Source organism: Cyprinus carpio, chromosome A19, assembly GCF_018340385.1.
Source record: "Cyprinus carpio isolate SPL01 chromosome A19, ASM1834038v1, whole genome shotgun sequence".
In the NCBI taxonomy this organism is placed as follows: domain Eukaryota; kingdom Metazoa; phylum Chordata; class Actinopteri; order Cypriniformes; family Cyprinidae; genus Cyprinus; species Cyprinus carpio.
Window position 1 is genome coordinate 15493976 of NC_056590.1, and position 27214 is coordinate 15521189.

At 36.1% G+C, this 27214-nt stretch overlaps 1 protein-coding gene across 1 annotated transcript in view; it reads left to right on the top strand.

Moving 5' to 3' along the window:
- The window catches only part of npr1a (natriuretic peptide receptor 1a), a 105495-nt gene that overhangs the window by 54643 nt on the left and 23638 nt on the right, over positions 1-27214 (top strand). The window contains exon 5 of the mRNA XM_042776731.1: positions 7925-8060. Coding sequence (XP_042632665.1) covers positions 7925-8060 — 136 coding nt within the window. The remainder of the gene's footprint in view (positions 1-7924; positions 8061-27214) is intronic.

Sequence of the window (27214 nt, forward strand, 5' to 3'; positions counted from 1 at the left end):
CTTGTGAAAACCGGAGAGAGAGAGTAGCGAGAGAGAGGAGAGGCACCCAGAGAAACACCCAGGCAACAACCCAGAACACCCTAGCAACTACCCAAAACACCCTGGCAACTGCATGGCAACACCCAGGCAACCACTCAGCACTGCCTAGCAACTGCATAGGAACACCCAGACAACTCATGTTTTCTGTTTTTGTTGTAGTTTTATCTGGATACGTTTGTGGCTCACAGTCCTTTAGCACACATAAATATGCTGTTGCTCTCCCTTTTTGTATCGATAACAGTCTGAATCTGTAATTGCTTTCTATGCTTTATTTAGTCTCCAAGTAGTTTTTCTGTATATATCTCTCAACCTGTTGCTTTTTTTTTTTGGTCTGAATGACATTTTTCATCTAGTCCTGCCCACCTCCCACTCTCTCAGTTCATTCAACCTTTTACTCAGAATTTGCATTTCATTGCACCGTCCTCTTTCTCTCAGGACAGTAGCAATCTCCTTTTCTCTTTCTGTAATCTCCCAATCCGCCATCACACACAGATGTTCCATATCGATGAGTCCATGCTCTTTCTATAGTTGCTATGACAACTACACTTTTTCTACAGCTCTCTGTCTCCTTTGGCTTTTTGAAGCATTTTTCCCTCCGTTTCATTACGCTACAGCAGAGCTCAGAGTTTGCCGACAACCGTCTGGCTCTGTGTCACTGACTTCTACCTGTGAATGGCTGTAGCTCAGGGTGACAGAAATTTTTGAACCTTTGATTAGATTTTAGAAGTAAAATAAAACTAATCTAATCTTCAATTCAGCTGGGATCCTGTCCAGTTTCTTTTCAAATTATACATACTGTTTAATGGTAATGGCATTGGGTGGATGGATGGTTTGTAAGGTAGACAGATGGGTGATTTTTTTGGCTGGAAATACACCTTACCCTTGCCTAAATTTAGCCAGATTAGTTAGTCATGATCAGATTTTAAGATGTTGTGCATATTTGAATCATGACAAATGGTGTGATTTCACAGCTCAGGATACTTTATGGAATTAACACTAGTGCTTAAAGTATCAACTTGTCTTAAAATTCCTTAAATTCTTACAATCTGCTCACATGGAGTACAGTAAGTTAGATTTTGGAAGAATTTTTTGAGAAATATATGAGCTGCAAATATATATTGGTAAATCTTAGCAGTTTGTGGACTTAGTGTTGTTATTGTTAACTAAAATCTTCCTGGGCTTGTAAGTCCTAAGCCTGCCTCTGCCCTGCACGCTATGGTGTTGCTTCAGGTCCATCAGGCTAAAGCACTGAAGGACTTGCATGAGGGTGGTCATGACCTGGCGGCTCTGAAAGAGCTACGGACGGAAACTGACCTCGCGCTTCGAGCAATGAAGATCACTGTGAATTCACTGGGTCATGTGATGTCCATGCTCATAGTCCAGGATTGCCATCTCTGGCTGTGTCTGGCCAACATGAGGGTTGCTGAGAAGATCAAGTTTTTAAATGCCCCCGTGTCCCAGACTAGCCTTTTTGGAGACTTTTGGAGGCTTTGCCCAGCAGTTCTCTGCTTTAAAAAAGGAGAGAAAGGCAATAAAACAAATCCTGCCCTAGCAGACAGCTGCTGCCTCCACCCAACCGCCGGCCGCAGTGCCTCAGTCTGCTTGCTGCTGAGGGTGGTCCGCTGCATCCACCCCCGCTCACGAGCTACAGCAGCAGCCTCCAACTAAGCAGTGCCGTGAAGCCAGTCTTAGGCAGGCCGCCGAGCCTGTCCAGGCAACGTTAAACCTGGCTGTTAAAAGTTAAAAGGCCCTGAGACAGGTGACCCAGAGATGGAGGAAGCAGCTCTTTGGGAGATCGTAATCGCACCACTCCCTCCCTCGGAGGAGGCCTGGGTGGAGAATCTATTGTTTCTTTTTCCTTCTGTTCTGAAATTCTCTACAAAAGAGCAGTTTCCTCTATCTCTAGGTCCCATGAGGTCATGGAAAGTAGTGCAGAACCATACCACTCTCATTCTCCACTATAAGCCCGCGGGCAGCAGTGGGTGGTTCGAGAACACAATCAGACCTCCTTGTGCACCCTCTGCCCAACCGTGGAACCAGTTAAATGATGCACTGCACACTCAGACCTTTAGATTTCAGGCCTCCACTGAGCCCCACGAGCAGGGTCTCTGTGTTCCACCTCACTGCCCCACTGCGGGGATGTCTGTGGTTCCGCTGGTCCCACTTGCACAGTCTCTGAGAGCCTGGTTAGCGCTCCTTAGCTTGTCTCACTGGCTCCTTCAGACCATAAGAATCTGCTATATGATTCAGTCACCTCACTTCCCTCCAAGCTTGTTGGGGGTCATGTTGTTATCATTGGTGTATTGTGGTGATGATGTTGTGCTTGGTGAGGATGGTGTAGTACTGGTGGAGGTGGTGGCGTAGTAGGCGGCTCCTGCAGATAATAATGAAGGCAGGGTTTTACAGCCTCTACTTCACTGTACCCACAATTTTGGACCAGCGAGTTTTGAACCGAGCCCTTTTAAAGGTACTGCTCAAAATGGTGATGTAGAAGGCATTTTCAATGCATTCATCCCTGATGTTGGTTTGCAGCGACCGACCTGAAGGAAACGTATATTCATTTCTCGATCTTCCCTCGAGACAGGCCGTTCCTGCACTTTCCATTCAAGGGATGAGAATATCAGTACAAGGTCCTGCTCTTCGGGCTGTACCTGTCTCCCTGTGTCGTCACGAAAGTCATGGAGGCAGCCCTTGTTCCCATGAGAAAACACAGCGTTTGCATTCTCAACTTCTCAATCTTGATGACTGGCTCATACTGGCACAGTCACGGGATCAGTTGTGTAAACACAGGTATCTGGTGGACAGCCACCTCAGCCAGTTGAGTCTTTGGGTCAACTGGGAAAAGAGCAAACTCTCCCCTGTGCAGAGGATCTCTTTTCTCGTTATGGAACTATATTTGGTTGAACAGAAAGCACACCTAACAGAGGACCGTGCTCGGTCAGTGTTGAGCTGGTTGAATTTGTTCCTAGACAATACAGCGGTCCCACCGAAGCTATTTTAGAGGTTCCTGGGGCATAAGGCAGCTGCAGTGGCAGTCACACCACTGGGACTGCTTCATGTGAGACCGTTTCAGCACTGGCTCCAAGGCTGAATGGGCATGGCAATGTGGCATTCACCGGGTGCAAATCACACCTGCCTGCCACCATACTTTCAGCCCGTGGTCAGACCCTGCATTCCTTAGAGCAGGAGTGCCCCTAGAGCATGTATCCAGGCATACTGTGGTACACACGGATGTCTCTGCCACCGGCTGGGGAGCCACGTTCAACGGGCAGGCAGTGTCAGGGGTTTGGATGGGCCCCCAACTGCATTGGCAAGGTACTGCATTTTGAGGTAATAACTTCTCATAGTCACACAGCCTGTTAGGAGCGATAAACACTATTAAAGTGTGAGAATTAACTTGTGCTAGTTTACGGATGCGCGCGCGACCGGTGCACATACTAGGCACTTCAGATCAAAGCCACAGCGGTCTAACGCCTGTTTCACACATACTCCGTCTGCAGTGCGTATGCGGTCCGTGTCCCTTACGTATGTGGTGCAGAAACAGCACGGACTCATTGTGCTTTCACACAGGGCACGTTTGCAGTCCGCTCCTGATCCGTGGCTGTTTAACACAAACACAACATTTATCCATTTTTTTTTATTTCAAGATTTCTAGATTTGTATATTAAGTTGCTCAAGCAAGTGGAAACACATTTGAACACAGCATATAGCTTTCTTGTGGTAGGTTATCACTAATATTTTAAATTAAAACTTACCACTGACAGAAACATTCGGCTCTCATGCTTTTTATATTTAAATCTTTTTTACTGCAGGTCTTAAAGAACTTTGTTTTTCTACCTCCTAAAGACACAAGTGCATATGTTGACTTGTTTATCTAAAAGTGCACATTTCTTTGTTTTAAACCTAGCCACAAAAAACTGTGAAACACAGTAGACTTTAATTATATCTATTTATTGTGAAATTACTACATTTTCTTATCAATCCATGTTCATTTTTACTGCGAACAAAGCGCTGTCACTTTAATTCAGGGCATGCAGCACAGCAAAATAGACTTGGTGCGTAAACGATCGCTGCACTGCTGCAGACGCGCCGCATCTGGAATGCACTGACGGACCTCAACTGCTTGCAGTGTGAAAGCTCTAATCTGTTAACATGGGTGCGTAAAAAAACTGCAACGTACATGCACTGCAGATGGAGTAAGTGTGAAACAGACGTAACAGCGCTCGTCAATGTCAAAATGACTGAGATGGCCAATCAAATCAAAGTAGGCGGGGTTTACTGGTGACAGAAGCAGAGCGCGAAGCATCAGTTTAACGTTAAAGAGGGCGAGGTAAGATGAAGCTGCAAATCATTTAATATTAGTCAACTTTTAAATATACATTTATGATAGAAATGCTAAATGAACGACAGCCATATCCAGTGATGGAAACTACTAGAATTTTTTATTTTTTTTTCTCAGATATGGCCATTTTGAGAGAGAGAGAGATATGTGTAAATTGTCTGCATCTATCTCTCTCTACAAACAATGAAGCTGAGTTTAGTTACTTAAAAACAGCGATTTTACCCCCCTCCTTGTTGAGAAATATAATGTAGCAATTCAGTATCGATTAATAAAAGTCACGTGGCAGTGCTGACAACAAGTTTATGAGCTTCAGAATGTGTTTTTTTTTCTGAAAACTTTTTGCACAGCGCGATCTCAGATCTGTGTGCCAGTGGTGTGTGTGTGCGCACGCCTGCAACAATTAAAGCAGTGCATTATAATAGAACGGTGATTAAACTGAATGGTTTTAATGCATTGGCTTTGTCGCACACATACATACAGAGATGTTCAGTATGGTCACACTGTATATTTGTTATTCAAGAAAATTTGAAAAGTTTTAAAAACAATTTATGAAAAAATCATCTGAAACTTTTTGCATGAAAATCAAATAGGCTTATCGTTTTTGTTTTTCGTATCATTTAAAAATGTGTATGTACTGTACAAAGCATTAATGGTTTCTTTTGGAAATGTGTTTGTACTGTAAAATTAATTATTTGTCGTTATGTTGGGAATGTTGATATGAATTTGATGTTTTTGGTTTTGTCACATTAGTCCTGTTAGAAAAGGAGGTAGGTAAGTTTTTGTATTTAAATTGTATTCATTTCATGTTAGGTCTAGGTAGAAAGTGACAGCCACCTACTTTTGTTATTAATTAAGGTTAAACATTTTCTGTTTGATAGTTAGATTAGTTGGGTTGGGGTTCAATTATCAGGGTTGTTTTGCTTTTGATTATTTCTTTGTTTTGGCGTCACTCAGTTTTCTTCCTTTTCCCATAATTTATCTTATAATTTATTTTCTTTAGTGACTATTAATCTGTACCTCTCAAAATAAATTGAGCTCGTATTGAACATGATTGCCTGTTTCCTGGTCATTTCCTTTCATCGTTTGCCCCAGTGCCAGTTGTGTCTCACTTAAATGTTACGAAACATCCCCAAAAATATCAAGCACGTAACAGAAAGAAATGTCAATACATTAATAATTTTATTAAGCAACTCAAAATTTGACCTCTCAGGTCTTTATCATGCCTGTTTTACACTGCCCATCCTAATGCTGCTTGTCCATTTCTTTGCCTAAATTAACAGGTTAAAGCAATCACACAGAGATCATGAGCTGTGTAGTACTGCATAGCAGATGCACATGCTGTGCTTAACAAAAAACATGCTGAAATGCATATTTATATAGTTGCAATATATGTTTTTTATGAACTAATAGAATTATGGAATGAACTCACTTGTTTTGACAAAGAGACATCTTTTAGGCTTCATGCAAGTTAAACACAGTGACAAAGACAAGAATAATATTTGATTTAATATATATTTATGTGTATATATATACTGTATATACAAACCCGATTCCAAAAAAGTTGGGACACTGTACAAATTGTGAATAAAAACAGAATGCAATGATGTGGAAGTTTCAAATTTCAATATTTTATTCAGAATACAACATAAATGACATATCAAATGTTTAAACTGAGAAAATGTATAATTTTAAGGGAAAAATAAGTTGATTTTAAATTTCATGGCATCAACACATCTAAAAAAGGTTGGGGCATCCCCTCTTCTTTTTATAACAGTCTGCAAACGTCTGGGGACTGAGGAGACAAGTTGCTCAAGTTTAGGAATAGCTGCCCAACTGTCTTAGGTCTTCTTTGTCGCATCTTCCTCTTTATTATGCACCAAATGTTTTCTATCGGTGAAAGATCTGGACTGCAGGCTGCCCATTTCAGTACCCGGATCCTTCTTCTACGCAGCCATGATGTTGTAGTTGATGCAGTATGTGGTCTGGCATTGTCATGTTGGAAAATGCAAGGTCTTCCCTGAAAGAAACGACGACTGGATGGGAGCATATGTTGTTCTAGAACTTGGATATACCTTTCAGCATTGATGGTGCCTTTCCAGATGTTTAAGCTGTCCATGCCACACGCTCTCATGCAACCCCATACCATCAGAGATGCAGGCTTCTGAACTGAGCGCTGATAACAACTTGGGTTGTCCTTGTCCTCTTTAGTCCGGATGACATGGGCCTGAGCCCATGTTGTGATTTCCATTACAGTAGCATTCCTGTATGAGATGCAGTGCCGTCTAAGGGCCCGAAGATCACGGGCATCCAGTATGGTTTTCCGGCCTTGACCCTTACGAGATTGTTCCAGATTCTCTGAATCTTTGGATGATATTATGCACTGTAGATGATGATAACTTCAAACTCTTTGCAATTTTTCTCTGAGAAACTCCTTTCTGGTATTGCTCCACTATTTTTGGCCGTAGCATTGGGGGAATTGGTGATCCTCTGCCCATCTTGACTTCTGAGAGACACTGCCACTCTGAGAGGCTCTTTTATACCCAATCATGTTGGCAATTGACCTAATAAGTTGCAAATTGGTCCTCCACCTGTTCCTTATATGTACATTTAACTTTTCCGGCCTCTTATTGCTACCTGTCCCAACTATTTTGGAATGTGTAGCTCTCATGAAATCCAAAATGAGCCAATATTTGGCATGACATTTCAAAAATGTCTCACTTTCAACATTTGATATGTTATCTATATTCTATTGTGAATAAAATATAAGTTTATGAGTTTTGTAAATTATTCCATTCCTTTTTTACTCACAATTTGTACATTGTCCCAACAATTTTTTGGAATCGGGTTTGTGTATATATATATATATATATATATACATATATATATATATATATATATATATATATACTGTATACACACACACACACACAATAATACTAATACTACTATAAATCAAAAACACTTTAAAGTGTTTTTGATTGTTTTAGTAATAATGCATTTATTGTATGATGATAAAGTTCATCCTTTTTTTTCCTCATTGTCCTCATTTGTAAATCACTTTGGATAAAAGCGTCTGCTAAATGTAAATGTATATTAACTCTATGTTCTGCACTTTATGGTCTGGGTTCAGTTCTGAGAATTAATGGTGCTCCTCCTCATGTAAATAACAAGTTTGAAACAGTTCTTAGTGACTAACTCCTTATCACCATTTTAGAATGTATTTCCATTATCAAACAAATACTCCATGTGTTTAAATAAACACAGGAGCAGGAGAAACAGGAATGCATTTCAACATATTTAGGAAGAATGTGTGATATTAAACAGTGAAGCAGAGGTGAGTCGAGCCACAGGAGAATGACGGACAGCATTAGGAATGCTGCCATTTTTCTTAGCACACAGTCTCGTGTGGGTCATCAAATTAGTTTTTTATCACTATGATCTCTAGAAAGCTTGTTATCTAATAAAAGTAATACAATTTAATCAAACCCCAATTATTTAGAGATTTAATGCTAGTATGTAATTTGTGCACTTCTTTTCTTCCAGATGAATCTGATTTCTGGCTCATTCCACGATGGAGTCATGCTGTATTCTCATGCCCTAAATGAGACTCTGGATCGGTCGGGTGTGAGGCCCCCGGGGGACGCTATCAATAAGAGGATGTGGAATCGCACATACCATGGTCAGTTCTGCTTAAAGCCACCAATAGTCTCACATAGATCATCCAGATTTTATGCCAAATGACAAAAGGTCTGGGATACACTGCAGCTTATTCTGAGCGGGAAGAGAACATTTTGACCAAAGTGTAAAGTCACCAACCATGTTTTCAATTTCATTCACATTCTCCAAGCACTTTATGATTTGCTTTGTTTTGTTTTGTTTCACTTTTTATTTTGTTTTGTTGTTTGTTTGTTTTTGTTTTAGCTGTTTTGAGTATATTTTTTATTTATTTTTTTCTTTTGTTTTCCATTTTTTGTATTTTTGTTTTGATTTACTTTTCTTATTGTTTTTTTTTAGTTTGTTTGTTTGTTTTTTGCTTTGTTTTGCTTTGCTGTAGAGGTGGGAGTAAAAGTAGATTCTCAGATGCATCGAAATTCTCTCATCAGTAATTCTGAATCGATTCTAAACATTTCAGAATCAGTTCTGACTGAGGTTGTTTTTCCCGCACATCTTATGAATCGATTTTAATCGATTCTTAATTTTTTATAGATTCTAAACATTTCAGAAGTAAAGTTATTGCTACTTTATTGCACAGGATATTTGACATGGCAGTAGCATGAGACACATGCGACATTGCTTGCACATGTGTGTTGTCTGAAGCTTGCGGCGATTAATTGCAGTAAGTATACTTTAGAATATGCTTCATGAGGACAGCTGCCCATTGATATGTAATCTCAGTCAGTTATAATTTTCAGAAACGTTGGACAAAACATGCCATCTGTTTCAATGTGCTGAATGCAGCCTATTAAAGCTGCCACTGTCTATGATTTCATCAGTAATAATCAAACAGCAATAATGCTGAGGAAAATGAAAAACCCATAACTATGATTTTCTGTAAACATTCGAATATTTAAAGCACTCTCAGATACTGAAATTACTTTTTCTTTATCACTTGTACTTGGCTTTTTCCCCTTTTATTATTTTATATTTGCGTGTGTGTTTTGAAGCTATATTTAGTTGGTAAAATTGTTTTGATTTATTATTCATTTTCAATTTTAAAAAGAAAGATGCAGAGCATCGTGATATCGAATTGAATCGAGTCGTTGAGATGATAATTGTAAACGAATCAAATTGTTAAAACCAGTTAAAGATGCAGAGCATCGTGATATCGAATTGAATCGAGTCGTTGAGTTTGTTTTGTTTTGTTTAATATCTAGTTTATTATCTAGTGGTAACTAGTTAAGTGTCTGTCAACAAGTGTCTTTCAAAGGTTTAATGCCACTAACCTGGCCATTAACTTTAGGGGTATTTATTCATTTTTTTACTGATTAGATATATGATTTGAATAAAATTTGATTATATTTTATGGTTTTATGTAATGGATTTATATGTTTGTTAAGTGAAGAGAGTGTTCAACATAAAATTACATTTCCTGCTATTACATTAGCATTTGCATTTAGCGCCAGAAGAGTAGATCTAATTTATATCCATTTTGAGGAGACACATTTAGGTGGAAATAATTGTAAATGCAACGTGCATAACAAATCAGCAATCTCATCAATCTAAAATCATGAAGTAACTAATCCAGTGTTTATTTAATCCTCCAAGTAAATAAGATTTATTTACTCATTTTATCTACCCAGTACCTTGTAAACACAACCTTTTACAAGGTGGACTGATAAAAAAAAAAAAAAGTGTTTATCTGGTGTACTCTTACACCTGTAATTTGTGTTATGTCAGCCAATCAGATTAGATCTTGCCACAGTGAGTCCTTTCTAGTTCTTTGAGCAGTATGAATCAGACAGTCAGTGAATGGACTGCGGGCGGCCTACAGGCGTAATGCCTTCATGTGGCTTAAACTAGAAGTCACCTCGACAGCTTGTCCACACATTCACTCGTTCATATAAAACACAGTTCTCTTTAATCTTGTGATTTGTAATAATGCAGCTTGTGTGTATCATGCTGCTGTTAGACTGCAGATGTAAAAGCCCACGATTCACAGTACAAACTGCTGAATGGAAACACCATTACTCATGTTTCAATGAGGCATTCTGCAGAATAGATCAGCACAGGTATCTAAGCATGTTGTGTTTGGACATTTAATTTGAATGCTACTCAGATGATCTGCTCATTAAATGTCTTAAGAATGGAAGTTTTTTTTGGTGGGGGGGGGTTGCTTTTTGCCACTTGAGTCGATACTCAGTGAGGCCACTTTGATCTACATGAAGATTATTAGCGCCTCTGATAGAGCTGCGTGGACACATTCTGCTTCTCCAGGTGTCTTTAGATCGCAGGTGTCTCATTCAGCTCCAAAATGAGATTTTTGGCAAAGAGTGAGTTTGTTTAAAAAATGCAAACAGGACTCTAATGGGAAAAATAAATGTCTGTTGTTTCTCCAGTTAAAGCCTGTGACTTTTAACGTCCTCTCTCTCTTTCTCTCTTTTGTCTGCCTGAGCTCATTAATAAGCTGTGTTTAGTTTGCTCTGCTTGTATTCAATATCCCCTTAAGGGTCCAACCAGCACCAGTCTAAGTACAGCTCACACTGCCAATTGGCAATCTTACCCGTCTTTGCAACAAGGTCCAACACTCACAATCAAGTCACACTCAAATCACAGAGCCGTAGGTCTCAATGATTAAAGGAAGGCATTTAGGAAGGAAATAATCTTTAGAGGTAAACTGTAGCTCAGATTAGACCCTTATATTCGGTTTTGTGCATTTTATGGGTTTAGATCTTATACAACTTGTTAGGTTGCACAACACATTCTTTTGCGTGTGTGTGATAACAGAATGATCCTGATCCCACACATACACAAGAACCATTGTGTGTATGTGTGTGCAGCATGTGGTTGATGTGTCAATGTATGTTTGTGTTTGTATCTGTATGTGTTTGTTTCACATAAGTATGTTGAAATAGAAAAAAAATCTAAATGAACAAATGAAAGTAAGGAAATGAAAGAACAAATAAACAAATAAAAAGAAAGAACCAACTTAGGGTTCTTCAACTCAATCGTCCACGCCAATGTCTGGCAAAGTTCAGCTCAACATCTGAGGATGGTCAAATCAAGGTCTTCAGGATCATTAATAAATTACAGGCAGGTGTGTTGGATTAGAGTCAGAGCTAAACTTTGCAGAACAGCAGCTCTCCAGGACCTGAGCTGAATAGCTCTGTTAGAAACAAACAGACAAATGAAAGAAAGAAGGAAAGAGCTAATGAATATACAAGGAAAAGAAAGATCAAAAAAGGTGTATTAAGTTTAGAAAACTTTTATTTAAAAACACTAACTGTTACATTAATCAATCATTTAAAAGCTTGACCAGGCAAAATAAAACTCTCTGTGTTGAGTATCTACAGCATTCACATTACTGAATCTTCCCCTGCCAGTTAAGTTTCACAGTTTCACTGGGATGACCTGTGTTGTAGTGAAAGCCTTAACCATGCTTGGGGCTCCTGTCCACAAAATATCTAATCTTGAGTAGATCTTGACTTGATTAAAGAACAACAGGTTCCACCTACAGCCAGAATGTTTTTTTTTTTTTTAACCAAAATTTAGATCTAGATAAACAAATGTTAGAAAGAACAAACACATGAAGGGAAAATAGGAACGAGTACAAAACTAAACAAAAGAAAGAATGAACATATAAACCAAAAAAAAATAGAAAAAACAAGCAACTTATTGGTAAATAAGGACTTATGCCAAAGCTAACAAAAGAGAGAATTGACATATAAACTATTATTAGAAAGAATAAACAAATGAAAGGTAAATAAAAAACTAATATAGTAACAAACAAAAGAATGAACAAAGATTAGAAAAAGCAAACAAATGAAAGAAAAATAAGAACTAATGGAAAAACAAACAAAAGAACGAACAAAAGTATAAATATCAGAAAGAGCAAACAAATGGGGCAACTGTGGCCTAATGGTTAGAGAGTTGGACTTGTAACCAGAAGGTCGTAGGTTTGAGTCTCGGTGCTGGCAGGAGTTTTAGGTGGGTGGGGAGTGAATGAACAGCGCTCTCTTCCACCCTCAATACCCATGGCTGAAGAGCCCTTGAGCAAGGCACTGAACCCCCAGTTGCTCCCCCGGGCGCTGGATATAGCTGCCCACTGCTCCGGGTGTGGTGTTCACGGTGTGTTGTTCACTTCTCACTGCTGTGTGTGTCCACTTGGACAGGTTAAATGCAGAGCACCAATTCCGAGTATGGGTTACCATACTTGGCAAATGTCACGACTTTCACATTCACTTTCAAACAAATGAAACTAAAATAACAACTTATTCAAAAGCAACTACATAAAATAGAAGGAAATTAAGTAGTGCACAAATTAATGAAAAAAGAAGCAAAAGAGAAAGAACTAAGAATACACAAAAGATATAACCAAAGAAACAAATGAACAAAAGATATTTGTACTGAAGAATAACGCTGTATCAGTCATAAGCTATAAACACATTGTGATTCTTATTCTTACAGTTTTTCCATTAAAACAGCCATTACAACAACACATGGTCCTTGCAAAAGATTGAATCTGTGGATGTAATGACTATTTCCACTCTCTCAATGAAAAACAGTGGGCTCCTCTGCTGCTGTGAGAAGCATTATTGCATATGTAACCACTGATATGCAATTTAGGGAAATCCAGAAGTTCACAGCAGAATAACCTCATACTGCTGTAATACCAGAATCCTATTTAAATTGTTTGTGACTGGATGATTCTCCAACTGCTGTTTGTTTGGACTCAATATGTCCCCCATTTAAACGCAAATGCCATCAATCTCTTTAAATTGCCTGTTCTTCCTATTCCCCTGTTCCAACACTCTTGACACCCCTTACATTTCTGCACCATCTCTTTCTCCACCCTTCCATTTATCCACCTGAAATCCCCATTTTCTTCTCTCTCTCAGTGACTCTCTCTCCCTCCGATGACTCGCTATGCATAAATCCAATCTCACGATATTTACCACAGACAAATTCAATCGCCCAGGCCCCTCTCCCCACTACTTATATATTTATTAATGAAGAGCAGAAACCCAAAAGATATTATTATATCTTGTGGGGGTCTGATATAAACAAAATGTGAGTATTTATAGTGGAACTCTGGAGAGAACTTTGTGACACTTCTTAGAGGTGGAAATGAATTTTGTGGATCAAATTTTAGAGAAAGGTCCTCACTCACACAGATGTTGTAGGAATATCTAGGAATCAGAACATCAGTGGTTTGGGTTACTGTAGGCCATAAGATATCAAGCAGAACCATTTTTTAACCATGATGAAAAAAACAAAAACGGTTGTTGTTTTTTGAAATGTTATGTTGAAAACCAAAATTGAAATTAAAACTGTACACACAAAATGCTGCCTGAAAAAGTAAAATACTGACTTGTTTTCAGATTTTTGTTTATGAATTTATAATAATTTAATAAATCTTTAATAAACATAAAAAAAACTAGAAAAATAGAGCTGTCTCTGGAACAATACAGTATATATAATACAGAAATATAAAATTGTTATTTCTCCTACTTCTCCAGATACAGACAGGCCTAGTTCCAGAATCAAATTAATGTACATCTATTATGACATATTTTGCCCTGTGCATTGTTATGGGTATAACATTACAATGATAGTGTCATCCGCATATAAATGCCACATTAAATATGCGGATGTCACTCCAGAATTGCTTGGCCATTGCGTTCAAAAAATCATCATAAAATGTCAGTGAGTGGCTTCATTGATCAATGCTACAAAAACAAACAATGCTAGAAAGATTATAAAAATATCGAAGCCAAAGGTTTTCATAAAGCAATAGGTTACCGGTAGCCATGTAAGAAGCATGAGAGGGCGCTTGTAGCATCTGTATAGAGATGGTAAAAAAAGCTGTAAATTTACTTTAGAATTTATATACATTAAAAAACAAGCTTTATATAATTTTTACAGTTTTTAATGAAATATAAATTTTGAATAATGAAAATTATTTGTCTCTGCTTATTTATTTGTCTCTGCTTATTTTATTCATCAGTGTCTGAACCATTAAAGAAGAAACCACATTTTATGTATCTCTGGGTTAAAAAAAAAAGAAAGAAATATTAATGGACGCAAAAGCACACAGACCCCCCATATCTCACAAACGTCATAGGGAAGTTGCATGGTTAAAGACTACTCACATTTTCTGAACAAAATGTAAAAATCTAGTACATGAAGTAGTTACAGGGAGCATTTTGTCCATGCTTTTCTAAAAAAGAATAACTTACAGCACCTTTAATTATCATCAAAGCACAATAAGTTTGAAGTATCACCCACAGGCGAACACTGTAATTTGTACAAGCATAAATGAAAAGGGCATCAGAGTATGCTGGGAACAGGTTGGCAGCAAAAACATTTTGCGATAGTTTAAATGTAATATTGAGTCCATAAAATGTGAAAAAAATTGCTATAAAGAGATTATACGGTGTATTTTTTTAGAACTGTCAGTGTTCAATTCTTAATTTAAATGGCTAGTTTACCTAAAAATGTCAATTCTGTCATAATTTACTCACACTGATGTCATGTCAAAACCATAAGACTTTGGTTCCGAAAAACAAATGAAGATATTTCCTCTCTGGTTGTTACGGATCACACATGCACATTTGCACTCCCACATTTGCCATATTTGATGATCTCTATTTATGCATGTGTGTTTACAGTGCCTTTTTGCCCTTTTTGATCTTTTGCATTTTGGTACCTGCACTTTCAATGGATGGACAGATTAAAAGGTTTCATTAAAATACTTCAATTTACTGTATGTTTCAGATTAACCATAGTCTTATGGATGTGTAACAACGTGAGAGTGAGTAAATTAAAAAGCTGTATTAAATATGTTGAACAAATGTATATAGTTCACCATAATATGTAAAATAGTTTGAATCATTTTTAGCACTTTTTTTGACTTTTTATTACATTCTTTTATTCTGATTTTAAAGAAGTCATGGGATTAATAGCTATTATTATATTCTATTGACAGTCATAGTATTTAACAGTAGGAATTCAGAAATAAATCTTACATGTATTGTAGAAAAAAATGTTCCTTCTTTGCAACATACTCAAAATATAGATAACCAGTCAATGTAATACAAATTGAATATTTTCAAGGTAATATATTAATAGTTTGCTTTTTATAAACTTTGTTTTTTTTTCTCATGCTTAATATTTTTGCTTAATGTCTTTATGTATGAAAATATATAGCTGCCATGATATCAAATAAGGGGGTCTCTCAGAAGGCCATCATTATATGTAGAGGTCCTTGGCCAAAAATAAATAAATAAATTAGACAACTTTTGCAGAAAGTATTCCAGTTGATTGACAGCATTAATCTTTTTTATTTCTACTAAAGAATCTTAGGAGAAACATCTGTGATAAAGCTGTTAAGAATGCATGCATTTCCTAAATGCTTTTTATTTTCATCACCCACTCGCTCTCATCCAATCAATGGTGTCTTCTTTTAGTTTATCTCTTGTTTTTGTCCTTCATCACCTGAGGTGTTTTAATACCGGTGTGTGTGGACAGGACAGAGTATCTGTCCATTAAAACAAACAAGGTCATCATTTTTTTTCGTGTCCTGTAACATCTGCTTTCTCCTCTCAAAGGTTGTCGTCTGCAGACCCATCTCCTCTACCCATCCTGCCCTGCCCTGCCTGTTTTTCTTCCCTCTCCATTTCCTCCCCCTCTCGTTTCACGCTTTCCTCTCACACTGCTTTCCTTGACCTCTGTTTCCTGCTTCCTCTGCCACAGACCTGTCAACCTCCTCTGCCAATTTTATGTTCATGCTCCATGTTTCATCATTTCATCCATGTCTCATAATTTTCTCCTGCTTTCTTCTTCCAGTTTGGTTCCTTGGGTTTCATGCACATGTATATCTCACTCTCTCAGTGTGTCTCTTGATTGTCTTTTTGGTCTCCATGCAACATTGGTTTTGCGCTCCACATGACTGGCAGAAATCTTTGAGTTTAGGAGCTGGGGTCTATGGAGTCAGTTCAATGCCACATATATTTGCAAACAAATAAAACGCAAATAATGTTTTACCAAAGAAAATGAAAGTATTGAGCAAAAAAAATTTACTTTTGCAAACAAAAATAAAGAATTATGTACAACAGGCCTGGCATGTCAAAACAATGCCAGAAAGTGAAACACGCAGAAACATCAAGTGCAAAGGGGGAAAAAAAAAGTCAAAGCATATGTATTTCATTAGAGTAGTGAAATTTGTGGTCCTGAAGCCATGTAGCAATTTTGCAAAGATTTTTCAAAATTCCCCACAAAACAACATGTGCATAAAAATCATGATTTTTATGACCAGTAGCTCTAAAACATCATTCACATTCCCACAGGCTTTTCTTACACTTCTGTAGACTTAAACACATTTTTAAATGAAACAAAAACTGCCTGTCTTTATTTCAGGCTGCAAAGCAATTATTTTAAAGGGGGGTGATTCTTTTCTATACCCACTGTATACATCTTTACAGTCCCCTTTGATCAACTAAATGCATCCTTGAGTAAAAGTATTAATTTCTTATTTCTTTAAAAAAATATATCATACTAACCCCAAACATTTAACTGTTAGTGTATGCAAATGCAGAAGGATAAAAAACCAAGAGAGTCTTGTGCTTATGTTAAATGTTGAGCTTATGATCACTGACATCTCTGTGCTTCAGTGATTCACATTTATCATTCATTAAGACAAAAATGTACATTTATACTACTGTTTCACTGTGGTTTAGTGGTTAATGATCTTGGCTTTAAGGCTGTCGGTTCAAACCCCAGGAGGGCTTACACATTAATGAGGCACTTAACCCCTGGTGACTTCAGGGAGATGGACCGTGTAGTAAAAATATACTGTTGCTTGGAGAAGACAGCATCTGCTAAATGCATAACATTAATAATTCTGTCTTCATTTGTTGATGTTTAACCGACATGAACACCCAGTCCAATGCCCCATGTTTAATGTCTGTGGCGTTTCGATTTCCTCGAGCTCGCACAGTTATTTTACACTATAGTTAATAGGCAGCAGTGTAGAGCTTTTAATAAATGCGTCAGTGCACAGCACACTTATCTAATAGTCACATTAATGGCTGTGCAACGGAGTTCCCATGAGGAGGAATGAAAACACTGAAGAGGCATTCACTTCCATTACTTTAAGTGCTCTCCATCTCGTTCTCTCGCTGTCCCACGTGACCTTACATTATTACCCAAGAGATCCAGGTCGTAAATCAGCCGTGCTACTTGTGACCTGAGCTCAGATCAGAGTGCAGGAGGTCACTGATGAGATTCTTTTGAGGATCTGCGGCCCTCAGATCAGCATCCTTTTCCAGAAGACGTGGACTAAATCCTCTCAGAGGTGGAGTGGTGGAGGAGACACTCCAGCAGAGAGTGGCTGAGAGATGACAGAACTCAGATTCAACAGGAAACATTGATCACAGAGAAAGCTGAGATGTTCTACTGCTGACATTTTAGAGTCCATTTTAGAGTTCTTCACATAAATTCAAGGACCCCTTAAACGGCTTTCTAGTGTTTGTGTTTTAATTGATTTTTTTAAAGATCTTAAGAAAAGGTTAAGATGTTCAATATTGACCAAACTTTTTTTTTCAGCAGTATATATATATATAATACTTATATATATATTATATATATCTATATATATATAATTATATATAATATATATATATATACAGTACAGGTCAAAAGTTTGGAAACATTACTATTTTTAATGTTTTTGAAAGAAGTTTTTCTGCTCATCAAGCCTGCATTTATTTGATCAAAAATATACAGAAAAAAACAGTAATATTTTGAAATATTATTACACACTTAAAATAATAGTTTTCTATTTGATATATCTTTAAAAAATTATTTATTCCTGTGATGCAAAGCTGATTTTCAGCATCATTACTCCAGCCTTCAGTGTCACATGTAACATCCAGTCTATCACATGATCATTTGAAATCATTCTAATATTCTGATTTATTATGAGTGTGGAAACAGTTCTGCTGTCTATATATTTGATGAATAAAGGTTAAAAAAGAACTGCATTTATTAAAAAAAAAAAAGAAATTCTAATAATATATATTCTAATATATATATTTTTCTTTACTATCACTTTTTATCAATTTACACATCCTTGCTGAATAAAAGTATTGATTTTTTTGAATTTTTTTTTTACTTTTTATTTATCAAAGTATCCTAAAAAAGTATCACATGTTCTGAAAAAATATTAAGCAGCAGAAACTGTTTCCAACTTTGATAATGAATCATCATATTAGAATGATTTCTAAAGGATCATGTGGATAATGATCCTAAAAAATTCAGCTTTGCATCACAGAAATAAATGATAATTTAAAGTATAATAAATTTAAAAACAATTATTTTAAATTGTAATAATATATCACAATATTAAATTTTTTTCTGTATTTTTGATCAAATAAATGCAGGCTTGATGAGCAGAAGAACTTCTTTTCAAAAACATTAAACAGTAATGTTTCCAACTTTTGGTTTACTATATATATATATATATATATATATATACACACACATATATATATTTATGTGTGTGTAAATTGATATATATATATAAATATACACGCACACAAATCAAAGTTAAATTAATATTTAATACTAATTTATGTAATAATATGTCAAATATAGCCAATATTACTTTTGTCCATCATCTTGATTTAATTTATTTTTTCTCTGAGCTCAGTGTCCTCTGTAAATGTGTACTGTTAAAAAATTGTCAGTATTAATGAATTATTTTATTCAACAAGAACACATTAATTTTATGAAACATGACAGTAAAAGTATTTAGAATGTTTATAATATTAATATTTCAAATAAATGCAATCAAAGAATCCTGAAAAGATCATGGTCTCTATAAAAATGTTAAGCAGCAAAACTTTATCATTGATAATAATAATAAATGTTTCTTGAGCAGCAAATCAGCATATTATACTGATTTCTGAAGGATCATGTGACACTGAAAGTTAAGTAATTGACATCATAGGAATAAATTACATTTTAAAACATATTCAAATAGAAATCAAATTATCTTTCACAATTTTCCTTTTCTCTGGACCAAATAAATACAGCCTTGGTGAGCATAAAAGACTTCTTTCAAAAACATAAAAAATAAAAAACTTTTGAACGGTAGTTTAACTGGATTTCTTTATTATTATTATTTACAATGTGTTATTAATTAAATATAATTAAATGAAACATGTTTTGCATAATGATACATTTTCAGTAAATAAATGAATGTTTTTATTTATTTATCAATTTAAAATTTGATATGATATTCCAGATCATAATTTAATAATTTACATTGGCTTTGTGCTGTCTTTTATTAAATTCAAAGCAGTTTTATAATAGCACTTATGTTTTTCTCACAATATATATGAAAGTTTACAGAGGTCTTTATATTTTAGGAAAGGTTCCCTCATAAGGAAAACAATACTGAAACCCCCTGTCTTACAGGACAACATAATGTTGCTGCCTGCCAACAGTCTTGTCGTCTGGAGCTCGCTTATGATGTCTTTAAATGTGGTCTAAGGAAGCAGATCAGTAGTTTTGGAGCAGAGCTTTAGTGGTGTGTAAACTGATTTACAGTCATACTTTTGAAAATAGCTGGCCTGGATATGTTGATGGTGTGCTAATCAAGACATAATTGCAATGAGTCATAAAAAGCTGGTTGATACGCATGCTCGTTGAAGCATAACCGCTGTGATGTGGTAATATGATCTGAATATGTTTGTGTTACACTGAGAGCATCAGAGTGCTGGCACAGACTCTGATCCATATGCTACTGTTCAGCCACACAGCACATTCAGCCTGGATCTTTATGTCCGAAGCTTACTGTTTTACCCAATGCGGTGCATTCTCTAGCATACTAAACCTTTCATTCTCTTTATTTCATCAATATTTTTCTTTTTAATAAGTTGCATTTTTCATTATTTTAATGTGTTTTGCCCTTAATTGGACTAGAGAGGTGTCTGCTCATAGGCACTAAATACAGGTGCTGGTCATATAATTAGAATATCATCAAAAAGTTGGTTTATTTCACTAATTCCATTCAAAAAGTGAAACTTGTATATTATATTCATTCATTACACACAGACTGATATATTTCAGATGTTTATTTCTTTTAGTTTTGATGATTCTAACTGACAACGAAGGAAAATCCCAAATTCAGTATCTCAGAAAATTAGAATATTACTTAAAACCAATAAAAAGAAAGGATTTTTAGAAATCTTGGCCAACTGATAAAAGTATGAACATGAAAAGTATGAGCATGTACAGCACTCAATACTTAGTTGGGGCTCCTTTTGCCTAAATTACTGCAGCAATGTGGCGTGACATGGAGTTGATCAGTCTGTGGCACCGCTCAGGTGTTATGAGAGCCCAGGTTGCTCTGATAGTGGCCTTCAGCTCTTCTGGATTGTTGGGTCTGGCATATCGCATCTTGCCTCTTCACAATACCCCATAGATTTTCTATGGGGTTAAGGTCAGGCGAGTTTGCTGGACAATTAAGAACAGGGATACCATGGTCCTTAAACCAGGTACTGGTAGCTTTGGCACTGTGTGCAGGTGCCAAGTCCTGTTGGAAAATGAAATTCTGCATTTCCATAAAGTTGGTCAGAAGCAGGAAGCATGAAGTGCTCTAAAACTTCTTGGTATACGGCTGTTTTGACCTTGGACCTCAGAAAACACAGTGGACCAACCCCAGCAGATGACATGGCACCGCAAACCATCACTGACTGTGGAAACTTTACACTGGACCTCAAGCAACGTCGATTGTGTGCCTCTCCTCTCTTCCTCCAGACTCTGGGACCCTGATTTCCAAAAGAAGTGCAAAATTTACTTTCATCAGAGAACAAAACTTTGGACCACTCAGCAGCAGTCCAGTCCTTTTTGTCTTTAGCCCAGGCGAGACGCTTCTGACGCTGTCTGTTGTTCAAGAGTGGTTTGGCACAAGGAATGCGACAGCTGAAACCCATGTCTAGCATACGTCTGTGCGTAGTGGTTCTTGAAGCACTGACTCCAGCTGCAGTCCACTCTTTGTGAATCTCCCCCACATTTTTGAATGGGTTTTGTTTCACAATCCTCTCCAGGGTGCGGTTATCCTTATTGCTTGTACACTTTTTTTCTAACACATCTTTTCCTTCCCTTCGCCTCTCTATTAATGTGCTTGGACACAAAGCTCTGTGAAAAGCCAGCCTCTTTTGCAATGACCTTTTGTGTCTTGCCCTCCTTGTGCAAGGTGTCAGTGGTCGTCTTTTGGACATCTGTCAAGTCAGCAGTCTTCCCCATGATTGTGTAGCCTACAGAACTAGACTGAGAGACCATTTAAAGACCTTTGCAGGTGTTTTTGAGTTAATTAGCTGATTAGAGTGTGGCACCAGGTGTCTTCAATATTGAACCTTTTCACAGTATTCTAATTTTCTGAGATACTGAATTTTGGGATTTTCCTTAGTTGTCAGTTATAATCATCAAAATTAAAAGAAATAAACATTTGAAATATATCAGTCTGTGTGTAATGAATGAATATAATATACAAGTTTCACTTTTTGAATGGAATTAGTGAAATAAATCAACTTTTTGAAGATATTCTAATTATATGATCAGCACCTGTAGTTTGTATTGTATTGGTCAAAGTTATTGTTATTTGTTAAAAGTGATGAAAGAAGTTCCAAAGAGATAAATGAGCTATTTATGTTTCATAATGTACATTACAATCTACTGAAATGATTTGTAGTAAAACTCAAAAAGTATAGGCATTTAGTGTGTTTTATTTATTGTTCTTGAACATATTAAATAGCATTGATATGTAATATTGGCCTCCATCACCATCAACTTGTTTCTAGACAAACCAATTTATTTTTAAAAGTTTAAGCTTAAATTTAGAATATAAAAAAACAAACATTTAAATTGGTTTAAGAAATTATTTTGATTTAAACATATTTTCTCTTTGAATTAAGTATATTTTTCCGAAAACAAAACAACGTAAATTAGTAATTGTATCTTGATTTGACAATACTGTACTCTATACTGGAAAACAAGACATGAATTGAGTGCATATAGGTTTATCCATTTATTATTGAAAAAATAAAATTTTTATTTGTACTGCAAAAGCAATTGGCAAATACATTTAAAATGCAATTTTGCTAATTTAATAGTGTTGAGTGTTTTTGCTAATTTATATATAGTGTGAATATAGTTATATATATATCTATTATTTATATTTATATATTCTATATATATATATATATTCTGTTTTTGTTTTAATTCATGTTAAAGTTTTAAAAATTTTGTGTCATTTTTATTTGTTTATTTTTTATACGTCGATACAGCTTTTATTATTTTTTATTTTCAGTTTTTAGTTATTTTAGGACTTCAAGTTAAACTAAATGAAAATGAGATATGATAATTAATAATAAATGATAATAATTTTCTTTATTTTATTTATATCAGTTAACATTTATTTTAAGTAACAATTATTTTTTTGTATGGTTTTGGTTTTAATTAACTATAATAACCCTTTTTGCCATTTAGTAAGGTACATTTAAATTTGTAAATTGGTACTTTATTCTGTTTTTAGGGTTAGGCTCCATATTTTTGCACAGGAAACCACATTGCAGCTACTCTCCCACAGTTTCCCACAGCACTCTGCAATCCATATGGAAGCAAACTTTTCCAAGCTCATAAACATGTCCACTTTGCATTGTAATAACTCCCATTCTCAGCATCCCTTTGGAGTGACTTCTCAGCTTTCCTTTCCTGCATCATGGGTTTGCTGAAGTCAAAGAGATCATCTTTCCTGTGACATAATCCCTGTAGCCCTACTCCCTTGGCCTCTCTCAGATTTCTTCATAAATTAGCGCCATTTGGTGTGCATGTTGAAACCCACATCCCTCCGTCTCACCCCCTACAGTCATGAGGACATCCTTTAGCCATCTGCAACAGACTGTCTATTGACATCCTCTTTCTCTCTGGGGCTCAGCGTCCCAATCCCGTGTTCCTTGTCTCACCCGGTGTCCCCCATGTAACATCCTACCTCATTCAGGAGAGGCAATTTGATCAGGGGATGAGCCTGTCAATCACTCTCCTCACGTCTCCATGGCGATTAAATTAGCTCCCACTCACTGCTGAGGCTGGTGCGATGTCACTTCCCCAGATGGACCCTTGCTTCCCTTGGGCAGGGATTTTTCTCACAGGAACAGACCCTTATGTTGGGGCCAGCTGTATTTTTCCACTGACCATTTCTTTTTGTGTGCATGTATGCATATGTGAATATGAATATTTACATTATCTGTAGCTAGTTATGCTAAATTAAGTAGAAAAATATGTAGGTATCTTTTTTTTGTACTTAAAACATACTTTAATTTAACTCTCTGAGTATTATTATTTTAAGTTGCTAGCCTCTGCTTGCATTTTTGATCATATTCACAAATCTTTCATGACCCCCAGAATATTTTGTTGTATGAATGTGTAAACAGTGAATCCATCAAAAGAAAATAACAGTGCCTCTATAAATAAATAAAAACATTCTATAATAAATAAATATTCTAGCTTCATTCATTCATCAATATATGACCCATTTAAATGTTTGTAGATATGTAAATATGGCATGTTTTTCAGGACTTTAAATGAAAAATAATCAAAAGTGTATGCTGATGTATATGCCAGAACCATCTTTGATTTATTCAATTAGATCTACAGTACTTGAATCAAACCATGAGCTTTTATTACATTATATTATGGCCATTTACTGTACCAGCTGTCTGCTTTCATTCACCTCCTTGTATACACTCTCAGTTGATTTTGCTCCAGGTTGCACTCAAGTCTCCTGCTAATCAGCTGCATTCAGCAGTAAATACAGCCCGTTCAGTGGCTATGCTATCCTTATAGACCTGAGCACCAGACCTGCCTCAAAACACCTATTCTGTGTGAGAAGCTGAAAAAAGAAATCTATTCCCCTCTGAAAAGACATCAGACCACACAGAGAAATAGAGAGAGAAACAGGCTAGAGAACATAAAGCAGACTCCTCAAAACCCCTTGTTTCGTTACTCATTTGATCAATGGTATCCTTTTACAGCTGCACAGAGTAACAAAACTGCATCCAGTTTTATAGAAGCTTGAACAATGCAGAGTTGCATTAATTTTTTTAGTATTTTATATATTTTACAAATGTTCTTTATTTCTTTTTATGAATTTTTATAATATTGAGAGAATCATGTTTCACCCCAAAATCAGTAAGAAGTTATCATATTATATTATAGAATTATAGAATATTATGTTATATTCATTGTATATTAAAATTGTAAACATCATTGTAATATGTATTGTACTATAGTTTTGTTGTAATTAATTGTTTATACCATAATATATAATCTAACTAGGATTGCCTCTAAAATAGGAATTTAAAAAAAAGAAAATGTTTGAGGCATTATGGTAATGCAATTATTTAAATTGTAATGAAATTAATGTTACAATGCATACATAAATAAATAAATAAATAAATAAATACATACATACATACATACATACATACATACATACATACATACATACATACATACATAACGTTAGGCCTAAAAATCGACTTCATTTTCTTGATGCAATTTATGCAAACGTTTTCCTAAAATCCTTTTATTTACATCAGGTAAAAACCCTCATTTTATATTATTTTGTAATAATATAAGTATCATGTATCTCATATACAGTATTAGAAGCTTTCATGACATTGCAGCCTGACCTTTCTCAAAAGCACCGTTGAGAATAATTACACACGAAAAGGTCACCGTCATTATTTATAACTCAATCTTAGCGTAGCAGAAGCCACTAAACTCAGAGCCATTCTCTATAAAACAACTATTTTTGAGTCAGCAAGGAACGTTATTGACGGAGTATGTTCACAAGCCGGCAAAATTTATCGACAGTGTGAGGAGCCATCATGCTGGGAAGTTCTTATAACAGGCAATCAAATTCACTTGATATTGACTGAACACTCAAAATCATTTGCTCTTAAACATTTGAGATTTAAAATCTGTCTGCTCATTCTTAGAGACTCTTCTACCAACCACCAACCATCAATCTGACCTTGTCTGAGCTCTTGCTTTGTATTGGATACCCGGTAAAGAGTCAATGTTTTTGTAAGTAGCTTTGGTTACAAAGTAAGAAAAAATATTGAATATAACTTTCTCACTGGTGTGAAGTTGATCCATCTGTGGAGACCTTTTCACATAATCCCTGTCAGTGTTCCTCTGTGTATTAAATTCAGGACACTATAATTTGGAAAATGCAGATGGAATTGCAGAACGTAATTTACTGTATAATGAGGAATGGAATGGAATGGAATGTGACAAATATTGGATGAATGAATCAAAAGTAGGGTTGTACAGTGCATCAAATTGTGATATGGACTAGTGGATGGACTAGTGGACAGCTCTACAGTCTTTACAACAACCTGCCAAAATAACTTAAAGAAATTATGACAGAAATATATGGATATTGGAAAACAGATTTCATAAGGCGCTGTAAACTCCATGAAGCAAACCATCAAGCAGCTCTACATTACTTGCAGGTCAGGTGTTGCAATAAACTGTTTCCACTTTGACCCCTTTTGAAGCACAGGCTGTAATTACTGGACATATGAAGTATTATAAGTAATTGCTTTCACAATTTTCACTTTCTTATTGCTACTTAGCAACCTTAATGTGGAGTGCAGTGGGATACATGTCACTTGCATTTAGAGGTGCATTTCCCATCATGGAGATCATGTGAACGGACTAATGGGACATATTTTGGTCAGAGTGGGAAGAATATAGATTTAGAAATGTTCATGTTTTTTATATGCATTAATATGAGAAGACCCCACTTGCTCCATTCCCACACCCAAGCAAACCATCAGAATATTCTATAACCCTCTTCCCATGATTTAGCAGTTGTCCACAATCCCTCTGCTGGCAATATGAAGTTCTTGTGTCCTTTTATAGTAGGATTTTCATGCACCACATAATCCCACATGTTCAAAACACATGTGTTGTGTTTTTGATTACCAAGGGAACATCCTATTAAAAGCGACACTCTCATTTGAGCAGAATATCTCAATAGAGATGACAAAACTCCAGCCTACATGTTTGTTGATTTTTTTGAGATCATCAGTTTTCTTAAATGCAGAAAGTGCGCATACACGTAGTTGCCAGGTTGGGATTAATTAAAACATTTGGCAGAAAACGTATCCATAAAAGCTCTGAATGTGGGATAGAAACACTTGACATCAGTCACCTGCAAGTGCTTATGGTGGCTTGTTGCCAGTTTAAGACGCGAATGTCAAATGAAAATTAAATGTTTTTAGGATAAATAACCAGTAGAAATTACTGCAGATGATTACGCTTAATTAATAGAGAGAAGCAGAAATCGTGATAAAATTAATAACCATATATATTATTACACATACATTTTTAATGACCATAGATTTCTATTTAATTTAATTTGGCATTGACTTTTTTTTACCATAATCTTACATTCATCAGATACCTTTATTTTTCATTGCATTCAGATTGTATGCAAGTTTTCCTTTTTTAAATGAATGAATATATACATTCATTCATTTAGTCTGCGCTCTTTTTTCTGAAAGTAAGCTCCTTGGTTTTTTTTTAGAAACAAGAGTTCCGCATGTCATTTCCCTGTTACTTCACTGCTGTTATTTGTAAATACCAAGCTAATTAGAGCTGAAATTAAGGAAGAAGGCATTGCCATTCACGGCAGTGTTGTTTTTTTCTCCTGTCGCTTCGCGCAAGAGGGAGTCTATCAAACTAACGCTAAAGCTGATTTCTAATTACATAGATATAATCTCATGAAAATATGTTTTCCTCTGAAATCAGTCTATCTAAAGGGGCTATTTCAAAGAGTTAACACTGTTGCAGGCTCCAGTAACCACTTTTCTTATTCATTCAATTTGATGCTGCAAAAACAGCTATGCTCCGGCTCATATATTGAGGAGGGAGGGAACTATGTCCTCGATTGGAGAGACAAACACCCCTTGAGCATGCACACTTGCACGTATCCCCACTTAACACACACACACACACATACACACTCTATATTGGCTGCCTATTAGTGTGGCTCAAATGGAAACCGTACGGTGCCGTGACAGGGATGAAACTCTA